Here is a 15,804-nt window from a genome sequence, read left to right as displayed (position 1 = left end):
TCTGTTGTGGCCTGCCAGCAGCCAGCGGATCTGACAGGAGATTCGGACAGTGAGGAGGTTGGGGAGGAACATGGGCCAGTCCTGGAGTCTGGGGAAGGCTCTGATGAGGGCTCTGCGTCGGAGGCAGAGATGGGACCAGGGCCGTCTGACAGTTGTCAGCTGCCTTCGGAGTCGGACATCAGTGAGGCAGAAGAACAGCTGGAGCCTCTTCCCAGTGTACGCATGTGCAGAGTTGCCAGACAAAGGGAACAGCTGAAGAACAAGGGTCGACTAGGGAGTAAGGCCACAGGTGGACGATGAATGGCTCCTCCCAGAGGGAATAAAAGAGGAGCGAAAGGGGAGTGGAGTTTGCAGGAGACAATTAGTTCATTCCTGCATTCTTGCCAAGTATTGCGGGAGTCTGAAAGATATCGGCTTGGCCGATCTCCAAGCCTGATAAAAGGTCGGTAATTGTGAAGTATCTTGAAAGACTGTGGGAGAGGAAAGACTTTTCTGGAGAGGAATTCATTGTAAATTAAATAAAAGGGGTTTATCGGGACGAGGACTTGGCTTCGTGCTGCTGGAGAAGCTTAAGTCAGAACCCTCTCTTCCCCGTGGATCTGGATTAATACGGCCTCTTTTCTGCTTTCTAGGGTCGTCTTCCAGTGAAATGGATGGCCCCAGAAGCCTTGTTTGATAGAATATACACCCACCAGAGTGACGTGTGAGTATTTCTCTGTAACTCCTTAAAGTACAATATTAGAAAAGATTTTCAACTGAGCCTGTTGATTCTCTGCACCTCGTACTCTCTCACAATGGATAGCTATTGGGAAATGCCCAGCCTGGCAGCGGGAAGATCTCAAATGCAGAATTAGCTTCAAATCCTTGCGTAGCCATAAGAGGTCCAAAATTAACCCCCCGTCCCCCGTTTAAGGATGCAGAACTGACCTCCTCCTTAAGCTCCATAGAGCCTTATCTATCTGTTCAGGCTGGCAGTCTGGAGAGATTCCTGTATAATAGGCAGAATGTAATAAAGTACTTAAGGGACGCGGGTGGCTCAGTGGCTAAGACGCTGAGCTTGGCAATTCAATTTCAGTTTAATTCAATTTATATGCCGCCCCTCTCCGAAGACTCCGGGCAGCTCACAAATCGATCAAAAGGCTGGCAGTTCAGCGGTTCAAATCCCTAGTGCCGCGTAACGGGGTGAGCTCCCGTGATTTGCCCCAGCTTCTGCCAACCTAGCAGTTCGAAAGTAGGTAAAAAATGCAAGTAGAAAAAATAGGGACCACCTTTGGTGGGAAGGTAACAGTGTTCCGTGCGCCTTTGGCATTGAGTCATGCCGGCCACATGACCACAGAGACGTCTTTGGACAGCGCTGGCTCTTTGGCTTTGAAACGGAGATGAGCACCGCCCCCTAGAGTCAGGAACGACTAGCACATATGTGCAAGGGGAACCTTTACCTTAATAAAGTATTTGGCTTGAACCCTACACTTGTGCATTTGATAGCTTCTGCTTGAGAGTAGCAAACGTCTCTGTTACATCATTTCACCACCCTTGCTCCTTGGATATCCTTTTCCAAGCTGCAAAGCCACAAGTGGCAGGTAGAATTACCTGCATGCCAAATAAGTGCAAGAAATTATGTCTATGGAGATCCTCAGTCATGGTTGTCCCAAAAGTGCTTTTTTTCCAAGAGGCACCTTTTGTTTTTCTTTCGAAGACGTTTCGCTTCTCATCCAAGAAGCTTCTTCAGCTCTGACTGGACGGTGGGGAAATGGAAGGATTAAATCCTGTAAATCCTTCCATTCCATAAAGCATCAATCCTTCCATTTCCCCACCATCCCAGTCAGAGCTGAAGACGCTTCTTGGATGAGAAGCGAAACGTCATCAGAGAAAAAACAAAGAAGTCCAGTTGCCTCTTGAAAAAAGCACTTTTTTTAAAAAAAAATTGATTTATATACTGCCCTTCTCCGGAGTCTCAGAGCGGCTTACAAGGCGTAAAGCAATAGCCTTCATACTTTTGTATATTTTATACAAAGTCAGCTTATTGCCCCCACAAACCGGGTCCTCATTTTACCTACCTTAGAAAGGATGGAAGGCTGAGTCAACCTTGAGCCTGGTGAGAATTGAACTCGCAGTAATTGCAGACAGCTGGAAGCTAAATACTACTTTTAACAGCAGCATTAGTCTGCTGCGCCACTCAGGCTCCTCGGGCAGTGGCGCCTTTTGGGGCAAGAAATGGTGAGTTTTCTGTTCTCACTGCCCATCTACTCCACCTTCAGAGGCTCTGGCTCTAGACAGGAAGTTTGGATAGGATGGAAGGGATGGATGGATGAAAGCTATCGCTCCGGTCTTCACTTTCCTGCCTCAACTGATTCAGCCATTATGCTCTCACTGTGTTTACTTACGTCTCATTATGCTTACGGAGGTTCGTAGGGGTTCGGGAGAACCACTAGCTAAGATTCTCTGCAGTTCAGAGAATCCCCAAATCCCACTCCTGGCTGGCCCCGCCTACCCCTCCCCTCTCAGGAGTCCCCACGTGGCCTGTTTTGCATGTACGGAGGCCCGGGGAGAGCGAAAAATGGGCCTACCGGAAGTTTGAAGGCCTCCGGAGGGCCTCCGGAGCCTGGGGAGGCCATTTATGCCCTCCCGGAGGCTCGAGGAAAGCCTCCGGAGCCCAGGGAGGGCAGAAATGCTAAAGTTTGTGAAGCCCACCCCTGCCTACGCTTCTCTTTGAAGCTTCTAGTCCTGCCTGTTTAATTAGAATCAGCCTTCTAACCCTTCCCTCCTAACATCCCTCCCCCCCCTTCCCTCCCAAATTTAATTTGGTCACAGATCACAGCTCCCTTAAATTTTCTTACCGTTTTTCAATTAAGGCTGTTAGGCTGGGAATTATTCCCAAAGGTGGACTACAGCAGATGTGATTCATCTCCGTTTAATGAAATGCTAATTTCTATAGGCAAGAAACAGTATTTTCAGTCTGCATTACTTGGCAGCAAGAGTTGGCTGGTGTAAAATCTGCTCTTGGCTTTCCTCTGGTTGCCAGTTTGAGGGCCTCTTCCTTTTGGTGTGTTCCTTTACGCACAAAACCCCTACCAAAGCCCCATACGTCCATAGACCGTCTACCACTAAGTAATATCTTGCTTGTAACTGCTACAGTGTTAAGACATGGTGTATCTTATGTGCTAACCAGGTGGTCCTTCGGTGTCCTCTTGTGGGAGATCTTCACCCTGGGGGGCTCTCCGTACCCGGGAGTGCCAGTGGAGGAGCTGTTCAAACTGCTGAAAGAGGGGCATCGGATGGACAAACCCAGTAATTGCACCAATGAACTGTGAGTGCCCAGTTGCGTGGGTGATTTATCTATTTAGTATGATGATGGTGATGGTGATGATGATATCCATTCAGTTATACCCAACTCTTAACGGATTCTGTGGGCCAGGTCTTCTGATTTTGCATTACTTCTTTTAAGCTTTTCTACAGCGGTTAAAAACGCTGAGCTTGTCAACTGGAAAGCTGACAGGCCAGGTTCGAGACCTGAGCGCTGCGGAGGGGATGAGCTCCCGTCATTTGCCCCAGCTCCTGCCCACCTAGCAGTTTGAAAGGATGCAAATGCAAGTAGATAAATAGGTACCATTTTGGTGGGAAGGTAACAGCACTCTGAGCGCCTCAGTATATAGTCATGCTGGCCGCATGGCCATGGAAACATCTTTGGATAACAGAGATGAACACCATCCCCTAGAATCGGTCACGACAGGGCAGGGAAAACTTTTACCTTTATTTAGCGTATGGCGATATTACATTAGCCATAAGACTATACTATATGTACAAAGTAGTTGTTTGCCTTCTGATAATTGCTAGTCCATTCGGTTCACGCTCGTACTCCACAGGGGTCAACCTGGGAGGTTCAACAGCATTTTGCAGTGTCATCCAGGACTTTCTCCATCCACCGATGCTGCCTCAGCCTCGGGCGTTGCAGTGGGGAAGGTCCAGCAGTACCATACAAAACGCCATTGTTTTCCCACCAAAGTGGTACCTATTTATCTACTCGCATGTAGCATGCTTTGAAACTGTTACGTTAGCCAGGAGCTGAGGCAAGTGACGGGAGCTCATTCTGCCATGCGATACTGGGGCTCGAACTGCCGGAGTACAGACTTTGTCCCAGTGTCTCTAAGCTACTGAGCCACCTCGCCTCTAGTTAAGTGGGTGATGGATAAGGATGGCAAGCTGCATGCCCAGCTTTGCAAAGCGCACTCACTAGCCCTGGCATTTAGCAAAAGAGTATTTGTAGCTCCACAAACTATTCTCGGCTTCTCGTAATGCCCTGACCCTGAAAAGACCAAAAAAAAAAGATATTTTTAAAAATGTTTATGAAAATGAAAATCAATTTTTCACTGCTCCTTGGCTCAGAGGTCTCTTTTTACTGCTTCAATGGATGGAAACTAATCAAGGAATTAAGGTTGGTTCTCTCCTTGATTAGGAGAGGAAGAAATTTCCTGACAGTGAGAACAATGAATCAGTGGAACGAATTGCCTCCAGAAGTTGTGGCCCTCCCGAGCTCTGTTTTCCCTGGCAGAGGGCTGCAGGAGGCCGTCGTGGCCAAAAACTGAACCCAGGAGGGCCACACGCAGCCCTCCTGAGCTTCATTTTTCCTGGCAGAGCCACCGCGGGCTGGTCCTTCGCTGTTTCCAGGGTGGCCCCACAGGCCAGATCTAAGCACCCCGCGAGCCGGATTCGGCCCATGGCCATTGAGTTTGACACCTTGGTCTAGGACCGTGATGGCGAACCTATGGCACGGGTGCCACAGGTGGCACGCGGAGCCATATTGGTGGGCACGCGAGTGTTGCCCTAGCTCAGCTCCAGCACGCATGCGCGCACCAGCCAATTGATTTTCAGGCCTTCCAGTCCCACCGGAAGTCGGGAAACTGGCTGTTTCTGGCCTCCAGGGGGATGGGGAAGGCTGTTTTTGCCCTCCCCAGGCTCCTAGAAAGCCTCTGGAGCCTGGAGAGGGGAAAAAAACGGGCCTACTGGGCCCACCGGGCCATCGCGTGCCAAAAGCACGGAGAAGTTTGGGAGGGTCACATGCACATGTGCGGGAAGGCGGGGCGCATTGAATTATGGATGTGGGCACACGCGACCCCCCCCCCCCCGCGACCCCCGCTTTTGGCACGCGATGGCAAAAAGGTTAGCCATCACTGGTCTAGGATAACTTGCTGTGTGACAATTCCACGGGGGATAACTCAACGTGATAAATGTTATTCGCCACTGTTTTCTCCAGCATTATTTCTGTTTTTGTCAATGGAAATAATGAAGAAACAGCAGTGGATAACACTTACCGCGTTAAGTTATACCACGTGGAATGGTCCCACGGCGACTTGGCCACTATGAGCTGTCTCGTGGCACAGGGTTAGGGCCGGGTTATCTGCGAGACCGCCTTCTGCCGCCAATAGCCTCCCACCGACCGGTTCGCTCACACAGAGAGGGCCTCATCAGGGTGCCGTCGGCCAGACAGTGTCGGCTGGCGACCCCCAGGGGGAGAGCCTTCTCTGTGGCAGCACCCGCCCTCTGGAATGACCTACCCCCTGAGATACGCATGATATCAGACCTCCGGACTTTTCGTCGGGCCCTGAAAACACACCTATTCCATCTAGCTGGGCTGGCTTGATCCCATCCTCTCAGTTTTAATTGAATTTAGTTTTAATTGGGTTGTTTTTAATATCTTGGGCCGAAATTATTTAATTGTTTTTTAAATTGTTTTTAAATTTTATATGCAATGTTTTATCTTGGCTGTACACCGCCCTGAGTCCCGCAGGAGAAGGGCGGTATAGAAATAAAATTATAATAATAATAATAATTGGCGGTGGCAAAATAGCCGCAGCGAGTTGGCTGCAGCAAGATGGCCGTGGTGCGAGATGTCCCATTCCTCTGTGGTTTTCCACAGCTTAGATGCAGGCACGTTAATTGTTCTCTCTTCCCAGGTACATGATGATGCGGGATTGCTGGCACGCTGTTCCATCCCAACGGCCGACGTTTAAGCAGCTGGTCGAAGACTTAGATAGGATCGTGGCCATGACCTCCAACCAGGTAAAAGACCCCCCTCCCTCTCCCCCCCTCCCCGAAGTCCATTTTGCCCTAATTAGACTGCTGGGAAGTCTTTACTGTTTTCTTATGGGAAGTGGGTGGATAGATAGGCAAGTAGGTAGGACAGTGGAAAATTATAAGCAGGAGGGGCAAATTATCCGAGATGTTAGGAAGGTTGCTCTATTGTTTTAAATTAAGTTACGACCACTGTAGGGTAAAAATTTAAGTGTTTTGATTATTTTTGTCTCGAGTAGAAGGAAATTATCTACTGGTTTTTGACAATAAAGACAAGAGGGGCCTGGGGCTAAAACAGTTGCCTGATATTTGCAGTTAGGCTAATTTTTTTTTTTTAATTTGATTTATATGCCGCCCTTCTCCGGAGACTCAGGGCGGCTTACAATGTGTTAAGCAATAGCCTTCATACTTTTGTATATTTATACAAAGTCAGCTTATTGCCCCCACAATCTGGGTCCTCATTTTACCTACCTTAGAAAGGATGGAAGGCTGAGTCAACCTTGAGCCTTGGAGAGATTCGAACTTGCAGTAATTGCAGGCAGCTGAATGTTAATAACAGGCTATTAGCCAGCTGTGCCACCAGGCCCCAATTCTGGATTAAATAGCTTATCAAAACTGGATAATCAGTTCCAGCTTGGTCACTGTTGGGGGTACTTTATACTCAGTTCTTGAATGGAGAAGAAGAGATTTCAGTCCATATATCAAGGTAAAGGTAAAGGTTCCCCTCGCACATATGTGCTAGTCATTCCCAACTCTAGGGGACGGTGCTCATCTCCGTTTCAAAGCCGAGGAGCCAGCGCTGTCCGAAGACATCTCTGTGGTCATGTGGCCGGCATGACTCAACGCCAAAGGCACACGAAACGCTGTTCCCTTCCCACCAAAGGTGGTCCCTATTTTTCTACTTGCATTTTTTACGTGCTTTCAAACTGCTAGGTTGGCAGAAGCTGGGACAAGTAACGGGAGCTTGTAAGTGGGGGATCCACCAGAGCAAACACAATTTTTGCTTCCAATTCCCCATTTCTCTATTTTTCTCCTGCCAACTTGAGAAGAGCATTAGACATTGTTCTCACGACCTTCTCGTTCTCTTTTTAGGAATACCTGGACCTCTCTCTACCATTGGACCAGTATTCTCCCAGTTTTCCAGACACTCGCAGTTCCACCTGCTCGTCTGGAGAGGACTCCGTTTTTTCCCACGATCCCCTCCCTGACGAACCTTGTCTTCCCAAGCATCCACCTCACCTTGCCAACGGTGGACTCAAAAGGCGCTGATGCCGCAACATCTGGGGGACCCTTCTGTGCATACGAGTGTGGAGCGTGTGTGTCAGTGAATGAATGGGTGTGCGTCTGTGTGCACAGTCTCCGTCCAGCTGGGCTGGAGGGCGGACCACCGGAGGGGCAGCCGTTAAGGAACTGCGAAAAAGTCCATTCCAAGCAACCAAGCCTACTCATCCTCATCATCTTCGATACACTGCCATCTGTTGCAAGCCTTAAGCCTTCTGAAGAGCTGCTCATATGAATCTTGTGGGAAGCGGTGTCTAAACAAGAACAACAAAAAGGAAGATCCCGATGTCTGTTCCTACGCAGAAGCATGTTGTTACTTCAGAAGGAGATTCTGGAGTAGGGGGTAAAGAACGTTCCCGTGAAGGTGGAAGTCCTTCCTTTTTCCTCATTCATCAATCCGAAGCTCTGCGACCTGTGAGAGCTCAGAAAGCAGAGCTGCCACGCACGAGGCTACCTTACCTGTGGGCATCAAGATTCTCTACGCCAGGGGTGTCAAACTCGATTTCATTCAGGGTTGTGTGTGACCTTGAGGGCCGGGTGGGCGTGGCCAGCTCGACGTCACTTGTGGCGCGGGTGCCTGTGGCGGCCCGCGCACTCTGCCGGCGAAAACGGCGCTCGGGAGGCTGCGACGGCCTCCTGCAACCCTCTGGCAGCAAACTCTGCACGCGGCCCTCCCGAGCTCTATTTTCGCTGGCCGAGGGTTGCAGGAGGCCGTCGCAGCCTCCCGAGCTCCATTTTCACTGGGAGAGGCACTGTGGGCCGGTCCTTCGCTGTTTCCAGGGTGGCCCTGCAGGCCGGATCCAGCCCACGGGCCTTGCGTTTGACACCCCTGCTCTACTCTGAAAAATTTTTAGCGCCTCCTGTTTGAGGATCTGTTGCCGTCTCATCCAAAAGTGAAGTCCACGCCCACGATAACCACCTAATTCTGGGAGCTATTCTGGCAGCACAGCATTCTGCAAGTTGAACAGAGGAAGCTACTCCATTGTTCCTAAGGTGTCTTAGGAGCGCACTGTCCATTGGTACTTTGTTGACCAAATGTGAAAGTGATCTACCACATCATATATCATACACAGCTCTGGTCTAAAATTTAAAGGAGGCAGCCCCCAAGGAATTCAGGGCTTGGACATTTTCAGACAAAACCAAGGAAATTAAAGAAAACTTTTGTACATAGCTGCCACAAAAATGTATAAATATTAATTATATATTTACATGGTCTTTTTTTTTTTTTTAAATGGTGGTTACCAGAGAGATTATCACCTTGATAGTAAGTTTACTAGTGACTGGTAGGTATCAGTTGCTATAAAAGAAAACCCCCAAACAAATCATATATTTTGCTACTTCTGCTGGTTTTGCTTTGTTTTGTTTTATTATTATTATTTTTTTTTTAAATTATGTTCTAAAACTTTTATTTTCAGTTTAGGTACTTCAATAAAAACAAATTGCTGCTTCGATTTTATATGGGATTATATGAAAACGGCAAGTTTGTGGGTAACCAAGCCTTTGGAGGGGAGAAGATTTGAAATCTTACCCATCTCCTGTTATGCACCTGCTCACCTGTACTACAGGCCCCTCTAGACCCAGAGTCCCCCTCTATAAATCCCCTTACTTACTCACTCCCTTGCTGTTAAGATAGAGTGATGCCAGCCATCCTGTTAGGCCTGAAGACTCCTAACTTAGTGACTCTAACAAGACTGGGTGCTGTTCTTTACCGATAGAAATTGCCATGGGTGGGATTCAACCGGTTCGGGCGAATCGGTAGCTCCGACGATCAGATCCGGCCACCCGCGTTATTTTCCTAACCTTTATCTTCTCAGCTGATTCGCATGGTAGGGTGGATTGCCGCACGAATCAGCTGTGTTACTCCTCTGAAGAAACCAGGAAGTGAAGATTTCTTCAAACTGCGCACGCACGCGCGCGGCAAATGCGCGTGATCACCGAACCGGTTGTTAAACCGGGAGGATCCCACCACTGGAAATGGCCCATCTCCCGTTTTATACTGAGGGAGCAAGGTTTCCCCAGACAACCACATGGGGAAATTCTCCAACAGATTGTGCTAGGTTGGCAGCTTTGAATAAGCACAGGACGTCATCAACATACAACTACAACGGAGTCCAAAATGGCTAACCAAGACACTTAAGTGAGGTTTGCCCCCATTTTACGACCTTTCTTTGCCCCAGTTGTTCAGAGAATCATTGCCGTTATGTTAGCAACGCGGTTGTGAAACGGATCTAGCTTCCCCGTTGACTTCTGTTTGTCAGAAGGTCGTGGGGCTGCTACAAAGGTTGTAAGTTTGAAAAATGGTCATCGGTCACTTTTTTCAGTGCCGTCGTAACTTTGAACAGTCACTAAATGAACCATTGTAAGTCGAGGACTACCTGTATTTGGGCATAGGGAAAAAAAATCTAAAAGATTTGTCTCTCTTTCTTCTCCTTTCGTCTTTTTTTAAAAAAAATACCTGAAGGCTTATTTCAGAAGTCAAGTCTTATGGGAGAAGTTAGGAGAAAGTTGTTCACTTCCTTTTCTTCAAACACCACTACATTATCCCAACCACTACCGTATTTCCAGTGGTGAAATGTAAAATTTGTTACTACTGGTTCTGTGGGCGTGGCTTGGTGGGGGTGGGGTAATATGACTGAGTGGGCGTGGCCAACTTTTTTTTTTTACTTTTAACACCATTTTTTCTACAACCTCTTCGGCTGAAGAGGTTGTTTAAAAAATGCTTTTAAGGGCTCTGACGATCCCAGCTGACTTGCCTGATTGGCAGAGGCTTTTTTTCCTTTTAAAAACATTTTTTCTATAACCTCTTCGGCTGAAGAGGTTGTAGAAAAAATGCTTTTAAAAGCCTCTGATGATCCCAGCTGAGCCGCGCGATCATCAGAGGCTTTTTTTTTTTAACTTTTAAAAGCATTTTTTCGGCCAAAGAGGTTGTAGAAAAAAATGCTTTTAAAATTTTTTAAAAAGCCTCTGATGATTGCACGGCTCAGCTGGGCAATGTGGGGAGGGGAGGGATTTTTGCTACCGGTTCTCCGAACCACTCGCCTCCATCGCTACCGGATCGGGCGATCCGGTCCGAACTGGGAGCATTTCACCCCTGCGTATTTCCCCCAAAATAAGAGCTAACCAGAAAATAAGCCCTAGCATGATTTTTCAGGATCCTTGTAATATATGCCCTACCCCAAAAATAAGACCCAGTTAAGATCAGCCAGATGGACGCATTTACAGTATTTCCTCAAAAAATAAGAGCCTTGGTAGTACAGGGGTTTAAGGCACCCTGTTATTAAGCTGGTTATTAAGACCAGCTGCCTGCAATTACTGCAGGGTTCGAATCTCGCCAAGGCTCAAGGTTGACTCAGCCTTCCATCCTTTCTAAGGTAGGTGAAATGAGGACCCAGTTTGTGGGGGCAAGAAGCTGACTTTGTATAAATATAAAAAAGTATGAAGGCTATTGCTTAACGCATTGTAAGCCACCCTGAGTCTCCGGAGAAGGGCGGCATATAAATCAAATTAAAAATAAATAAATAAATAAGACCTAACTGGAAAATAAACCCTAATGCATATTTTGGAGCACAAATTAATATAAGATCCCGAGAAATATGGTAACAAAACCTGTACAAATTTTGCTATGTGAGGTATTACTTGCTTTAAACTCACCTACTAATATTTTGTTCCTGGGGTGTGTCCTTTTTTGACCTATTCGGTGGATGCTGGTGTCCAATTACACCACCTCTGCAGAATCAAAGTAAGTCAACTCTAACACTCATAGTTAGTAGTTAGTCCTCGACTTACAACAGTTCATTTAGGGACCCTTCAAAGTTACAAATTCACTGAAAAAAAGTGACTTACAATCATTGTTCACACTTAATGGCCATTGCAACATCCTCATGGACACATGATGGGACCCAAGATTTGGATCCTTGGCAACTGGTTCATATTTATGACGGTCGCAGTGTCCCGCGGTCACCTTTTTTTAATTTTATTTTATTTTATTTGATTTGATTTATATGCCGCCCTTCTCCAGAGACTCAGGGCGGCTTACAATGCGTTAAGCAATAGCCTTCATACTTTTGTATATTTATACAAAGTCAGCTTAAAGTCAGCTTTTGCGACCTTCTGACAAGCAAAGTCAATGGGGAAGCCAGATTCATTTAACAACCGGGTCGTTAACAACTGCAATTGATTCTCTTAACAACCGTGGGAAGAAAAGTTGTAAAATAGGGCAAAGCTTCGCAACAAATGCCTCACTTAACAACGTAGGTTTATGGCTCAATTATGGTTGTAAATCGAGGACTACCTGTATTCTCAAATTCTTTCTTCTGTTCCTGCCATTGTAAAGGCGTGACTCCTTGGTACCCACCGAATCTTTTGGGCGTGCTGCTCCCAGAATTCCCCAGCAAACTTTGTGCTGGAGGATTCTGGGAGTTGCACCCCCATTTATTTGGTGTCGTGTTTCTGTGTAACCTAAATCCACCATCATTCATCCTATACTCGGAAGCTTGTCCTGCCTTTGTATGGAACCAATGAATTGCGTTTTTAAACATTTCTGTATCAGATTTGGAAGTCTTGTAATTTATTTTTTACGGGAAAGAATTTTAATTGTTGAGAGTCCTGGAACTCTCTTGTTGCCTCCTTTTGTGTGCCTTTTTTCCAGAATCGATCGCAAACTGGAGAATAAATCATACATTTATGTCCACTTCAATATCTTTTCTTCGGTGGCTAGAGTGCCTACATTTCAGCCTACAGCAGGCGTTTGCAACCTTAAATAAGTCCTGGTGGCGCAGCAGATTAAAGCACTGTTATTAACATCAGCTGCCTGCAATTACTGCAAGTTCAAATCTCACCAGGCTCAAGGTTGACTCAGCCTTCCATCCTTTCTAAGGTAGGTAAAATGAGGACCCAGATTCTTGGGGGCAATAAGCTGACTTTGTATAAATATACAAAAGTATGAAGGCTATTGCTTAACGCATTGTAAGACGCCCTGAGTCTCCGGAGAAGGGTGGCATATAAATAAATTAAAAATACTCAACGGGTCCATACTTTGGACCCGTTTCCCACAGAAAAGAAAACACCAGGAGCCCAAAAACCTGGGTGGGCATGGCCAATTGGATGTCACTCACTTCCACCAGTCACATGACACACACCCCTAGCCACGCCTACCCAGCCAGTCATTAGGTCATAGAACCAGTTGTTAAAAAACACCGGGAACCACAAAATCCATTTGATATATCTCTCTCTTCCCTCCCTCTCCCCCCCTCTCTCGTCTCTCTATGTCACTCTCTCTCCCCTTCTCTGTATCACTCTCTCTCTCTCTCTCCCCCTCTCTCTGTATCTCTTTATGTCTCTCTCTCCCCCTCTATCTTTCTATGTCTCCCTCTCTCTGTATCTCTCTATGTCTCTCCCCCTCTCTCTGTATCTCTCTAGTCTCTCTCTCCCCCTCTCTCTGTATCTCTCTAGTCTCTCCCCCTCTCTGTGTATCTTTTTATGTCTCTCTCTCCCCCTCTCTCTGTATCTCTCTATGTCTCTCTCTCCCCCTCTCTCTATGTCTCTATGTCTCTCTCCCCCTCTCTGTATCTATGTCTCTCTCTCCCCCTCTCTCTCTGTATCTCTCTAGTCTCTCCCCCTCTCTGTGTATCTTTTTATGTCTCTCTCTCCCCCTCTCTCTGTATCTCTTTGTCTCTCTCTCCCCCTCTCTCTATGTCTCTCTCCCCCTCTCTGTATCTATGTCTCTCTCTCCCCCTCTCTGTATCTCTCTATGTCTCTCTCTCCCCCTCTCTATATCTCTCTATGTCTCTCTCTCCCCCTCTCTATATCTCTCTATGTCTCTCTCTCCCCCTCTCTATATCTCTCTATGTCTCTCTCTCCCCCTCTCTATATCTCTCTATGTCTCTCTCTCCCCCTCTCTGTATCTCTCTATGTCTCTCTCTCCCCCTCTCTATATCTCTCTATGTCTCTCTCTCCCCCTCTCTCTGTATCTCTTTATGTCTCTCTCTCTCCCTCTCTCTGTATCTCTCTGCCCTGGCCACTTCTCCATCTTCTCAGGCCAGGCAAGGAGTGACTGGGATGGGAGGGCTAGGGGCAGGGCCAGCCCATGGTGGGATCACCTGACAAGGAGCCACAGCAGAGGGCCCAAAGAGCTGCATACGGCTCCGGAGCCGCAGGCTGCCTGGCCTAGAGATCTGACAGGTTAAATTCGCAGGAGTTTGAAAAGCTGACATGGAAGTGAATTTTCTAGGTGTGTCTTTGTTTAGAAAGTATTCCAGAACATTAATGATCTGTTTTGGATATGCAATGAGTCCCACGGAAGGTCGGTCAGCCCATTGCAGAGAACGTAACAGGCAGAAGTCTTTAAGCCAGGCAGGTTGTGCTGTTAAAGAATTAAGTATCAAAGTCACAAGGCAGCACACACAAGTTGCACAACTACTAGTTTAGTTAGTTTATTGTCATTGCACTCCGTACAACGAAATTAAATGCCACCTTCAGTGTACATTATAACCACAAAAATAAAACACAGACACACATCCTTCGCATTCTACACAATTGAATTGGAAACCCCTGATACTGCATTAATATTGCACTATACAATAGAATTCAATATAGTTATTGCTCTGGGATAGAAGCTGTTTTTCAGCTTCTATTTGTCCTTGTTTTTATTATCCTGTACCGTCTGCCAGATGGTAATAGTTTTTTTAAAAAAGGGTGTCCAGGATGAGATGGATCTTTATGAACGTTTTGAACTTTCTTAAGGCAGCGGGAGCTATAAAGCTCTTCCTCTATAAAGAGGGGAGAGAGCAGCCAATGATCCTCTGGGCAATGATGTTAGTATGGCTAAATCCAGCTTCCGATTGCAACTCCCAGAACCCCAAAGTTGGGTTGAGAAAATCACAAATGAGGAGGGGATAAGCTGCCTGGGAAAGCAAAGGGAAATCATCAAAACCATTAAAAAAGCGAAAGTTAGAATATTTCAGCCATATGATTCAACACCCGGAAAAATACGGCATCCTTCACGTAATCCTCCAAGGAAAGATTGAAGGCAAAGGAGGTCCAGGCAGAAGAAAAACATTGTGGCTTCAAAATCTAAGGAACCGGTTTGGACAAAACTCAGCAGCACTTTTTCGTGCGGCTGTTGATAAAAATAGGATCACCAGTGTGATCACCAACGATGACGGATATGGTACTAGAAAAAGAAGAGCCTCAAAAATCACCTAAAAGATCCAATTCTTTCTCCGTTTCTTCTGTGAATTGGGAAGGACTGCTTCTGGCTGAAGGAGACCCTTGCAACACACAAAGGAGATTGGATTAGAAGACCTCTAAAGTCCCTTCCAAACTCCGTCAGTCTGTATTCAATTCTACATGCGCAGCCTGATTTAGACCATGGTCCAAAATGGTTCTTATGCTCCCGCCAATAGATCTACTTCTAAAGGTGTATACCGCTTACCTGCCATGGTTTATCTAGCTCAGGGGTAGGTTCTACTTACCTTTACTACTGGTTCACAATGGGGCCGCACGCTCACTCTTCTGCACATACGCATAAGCGTTCTGATGACGTCGGGGTCGATGGGTGGAGCCTCCCTCCGGTTTTACTACCGGTTCTATAGAATTGGTCCGAACCGGGGGCAACCCACCACTGATCTAGCTGCAAGTAGGTAGCACCGCTCCAGATTAGCTATTTTACATGTTTCTAGACTACCCATCTCCCTCAAGATTAAACACCGCTGGGGGGGGGGGCGAAAGCCCTACTAAGCAGGTATATACAAAAGTATGAAGGCTATTGCTTAACGCATTGTAAGCCGCCCTGAGTCTCCAGAGAAAGGCGGCATATAAATCGAACCAATACATACATACATACATACATACATACATACATACATACATACATAAACGGCCCATTTGTCAGAGCCCAAGTGAATTCACAGGTACATGATTCTAGACAACTAACAGCAACAAAAAAAAAAAATAAGACTGTAAAAATGATAAGTGTCGCAAATATGGATAGCAACTGATTAAAACCAGGGGTGAAATCCAGCAGGCTCTGACAGGTTCTGGAGAACCAGCAGCGGAAATTTTGAGCAGTTTGGAGAACCGGCAAATACCACCTCTGGCTGGCTCCAGAGTGGGGAGGGAATGGAGATTTTGCAATATCCTTCCACCAGAAGTGGGGAAGGAATGGAGATTTTGCAATATCCTTCCCCCAGAAGTGGGGAGGGAATGGAGATTTTGCAATATCCTTCCCCTGCCACGCCCACCAAGCCGTACCACCCCCACCAAGCCACACCCACAGAACCAGTAGTAAAAAAAAATTGGATTTCACCACTGGGCGAAGTCCTCTTAACAAATGTTTCACTTAGCAACATAAATGCTGGGCTCAATTGTGGTGGTAAGTCGAGGACTACCTCTATTCCCTCCAATTAAGATAAACATCCAGAAAAGCCAATATCCCCATCTGAGAGCTGCCCAATC

At 46.8% G+C, this 15,804-nt stretch overlaps 1 protein-coding gene across 7 annotated transcripts in view; it reads left to right on the top strand.

Annotated features, from left to right (window-relative positions):
- Positions 1 to 8,801, top strand: part of FGFR1 (fibroblast growth factor receptor 1) — a 127,615-nt gene extending 118,814 nt beyond the window's left edge. For all 7 annotated transcript variants that reach the window (XM_060693598.2, XM_087875896.1, XM_060693597.2 and 4 more), the window contains 4 exons: positions 633 to 703; positions 3,170 to 3,307; positions 5,952 to 6,057; positions 7,162 to 8,801. In XM_060693598.2, the coding sequence (XP_060549581.1) occupies positions 633 to 703; positions 3,170 to 3,307; positions 5,952 to 6,057; positions 7,162 to 7,338 (492 nt within the window). In that variant the 3' untranslated portion in view covers positions 7,339 to 8,801. The remainder of the gene's footprint in view (positions 1 to 632; positions 704 to 3,169; positions 3,308 to 5,951; positions 6,058 to 7,161) is intronic.
- Positions 8,802 to 15,804: the final 7,003 nt, after the last annotated feature.

Source organism: Pantherophis guttatus, chromosome 9, assembly GCF_059756535.1.
Source record: "Pantherophis guttatus breed Tessera chromosome 9, ASM5975653v1, whole genome shotgun sequence".
NCBI classification, from domain to species: Eukaryota; Metazoa; Chordata; class Lepidosauria; order Squamata; family Colubridae; genus Pantherophis; species Pantherophis guttatus.
Note: the sequence above shows the minus strand (reverse complement) of the source record. Positions and strands in the feature narration are given on the sequence as shown.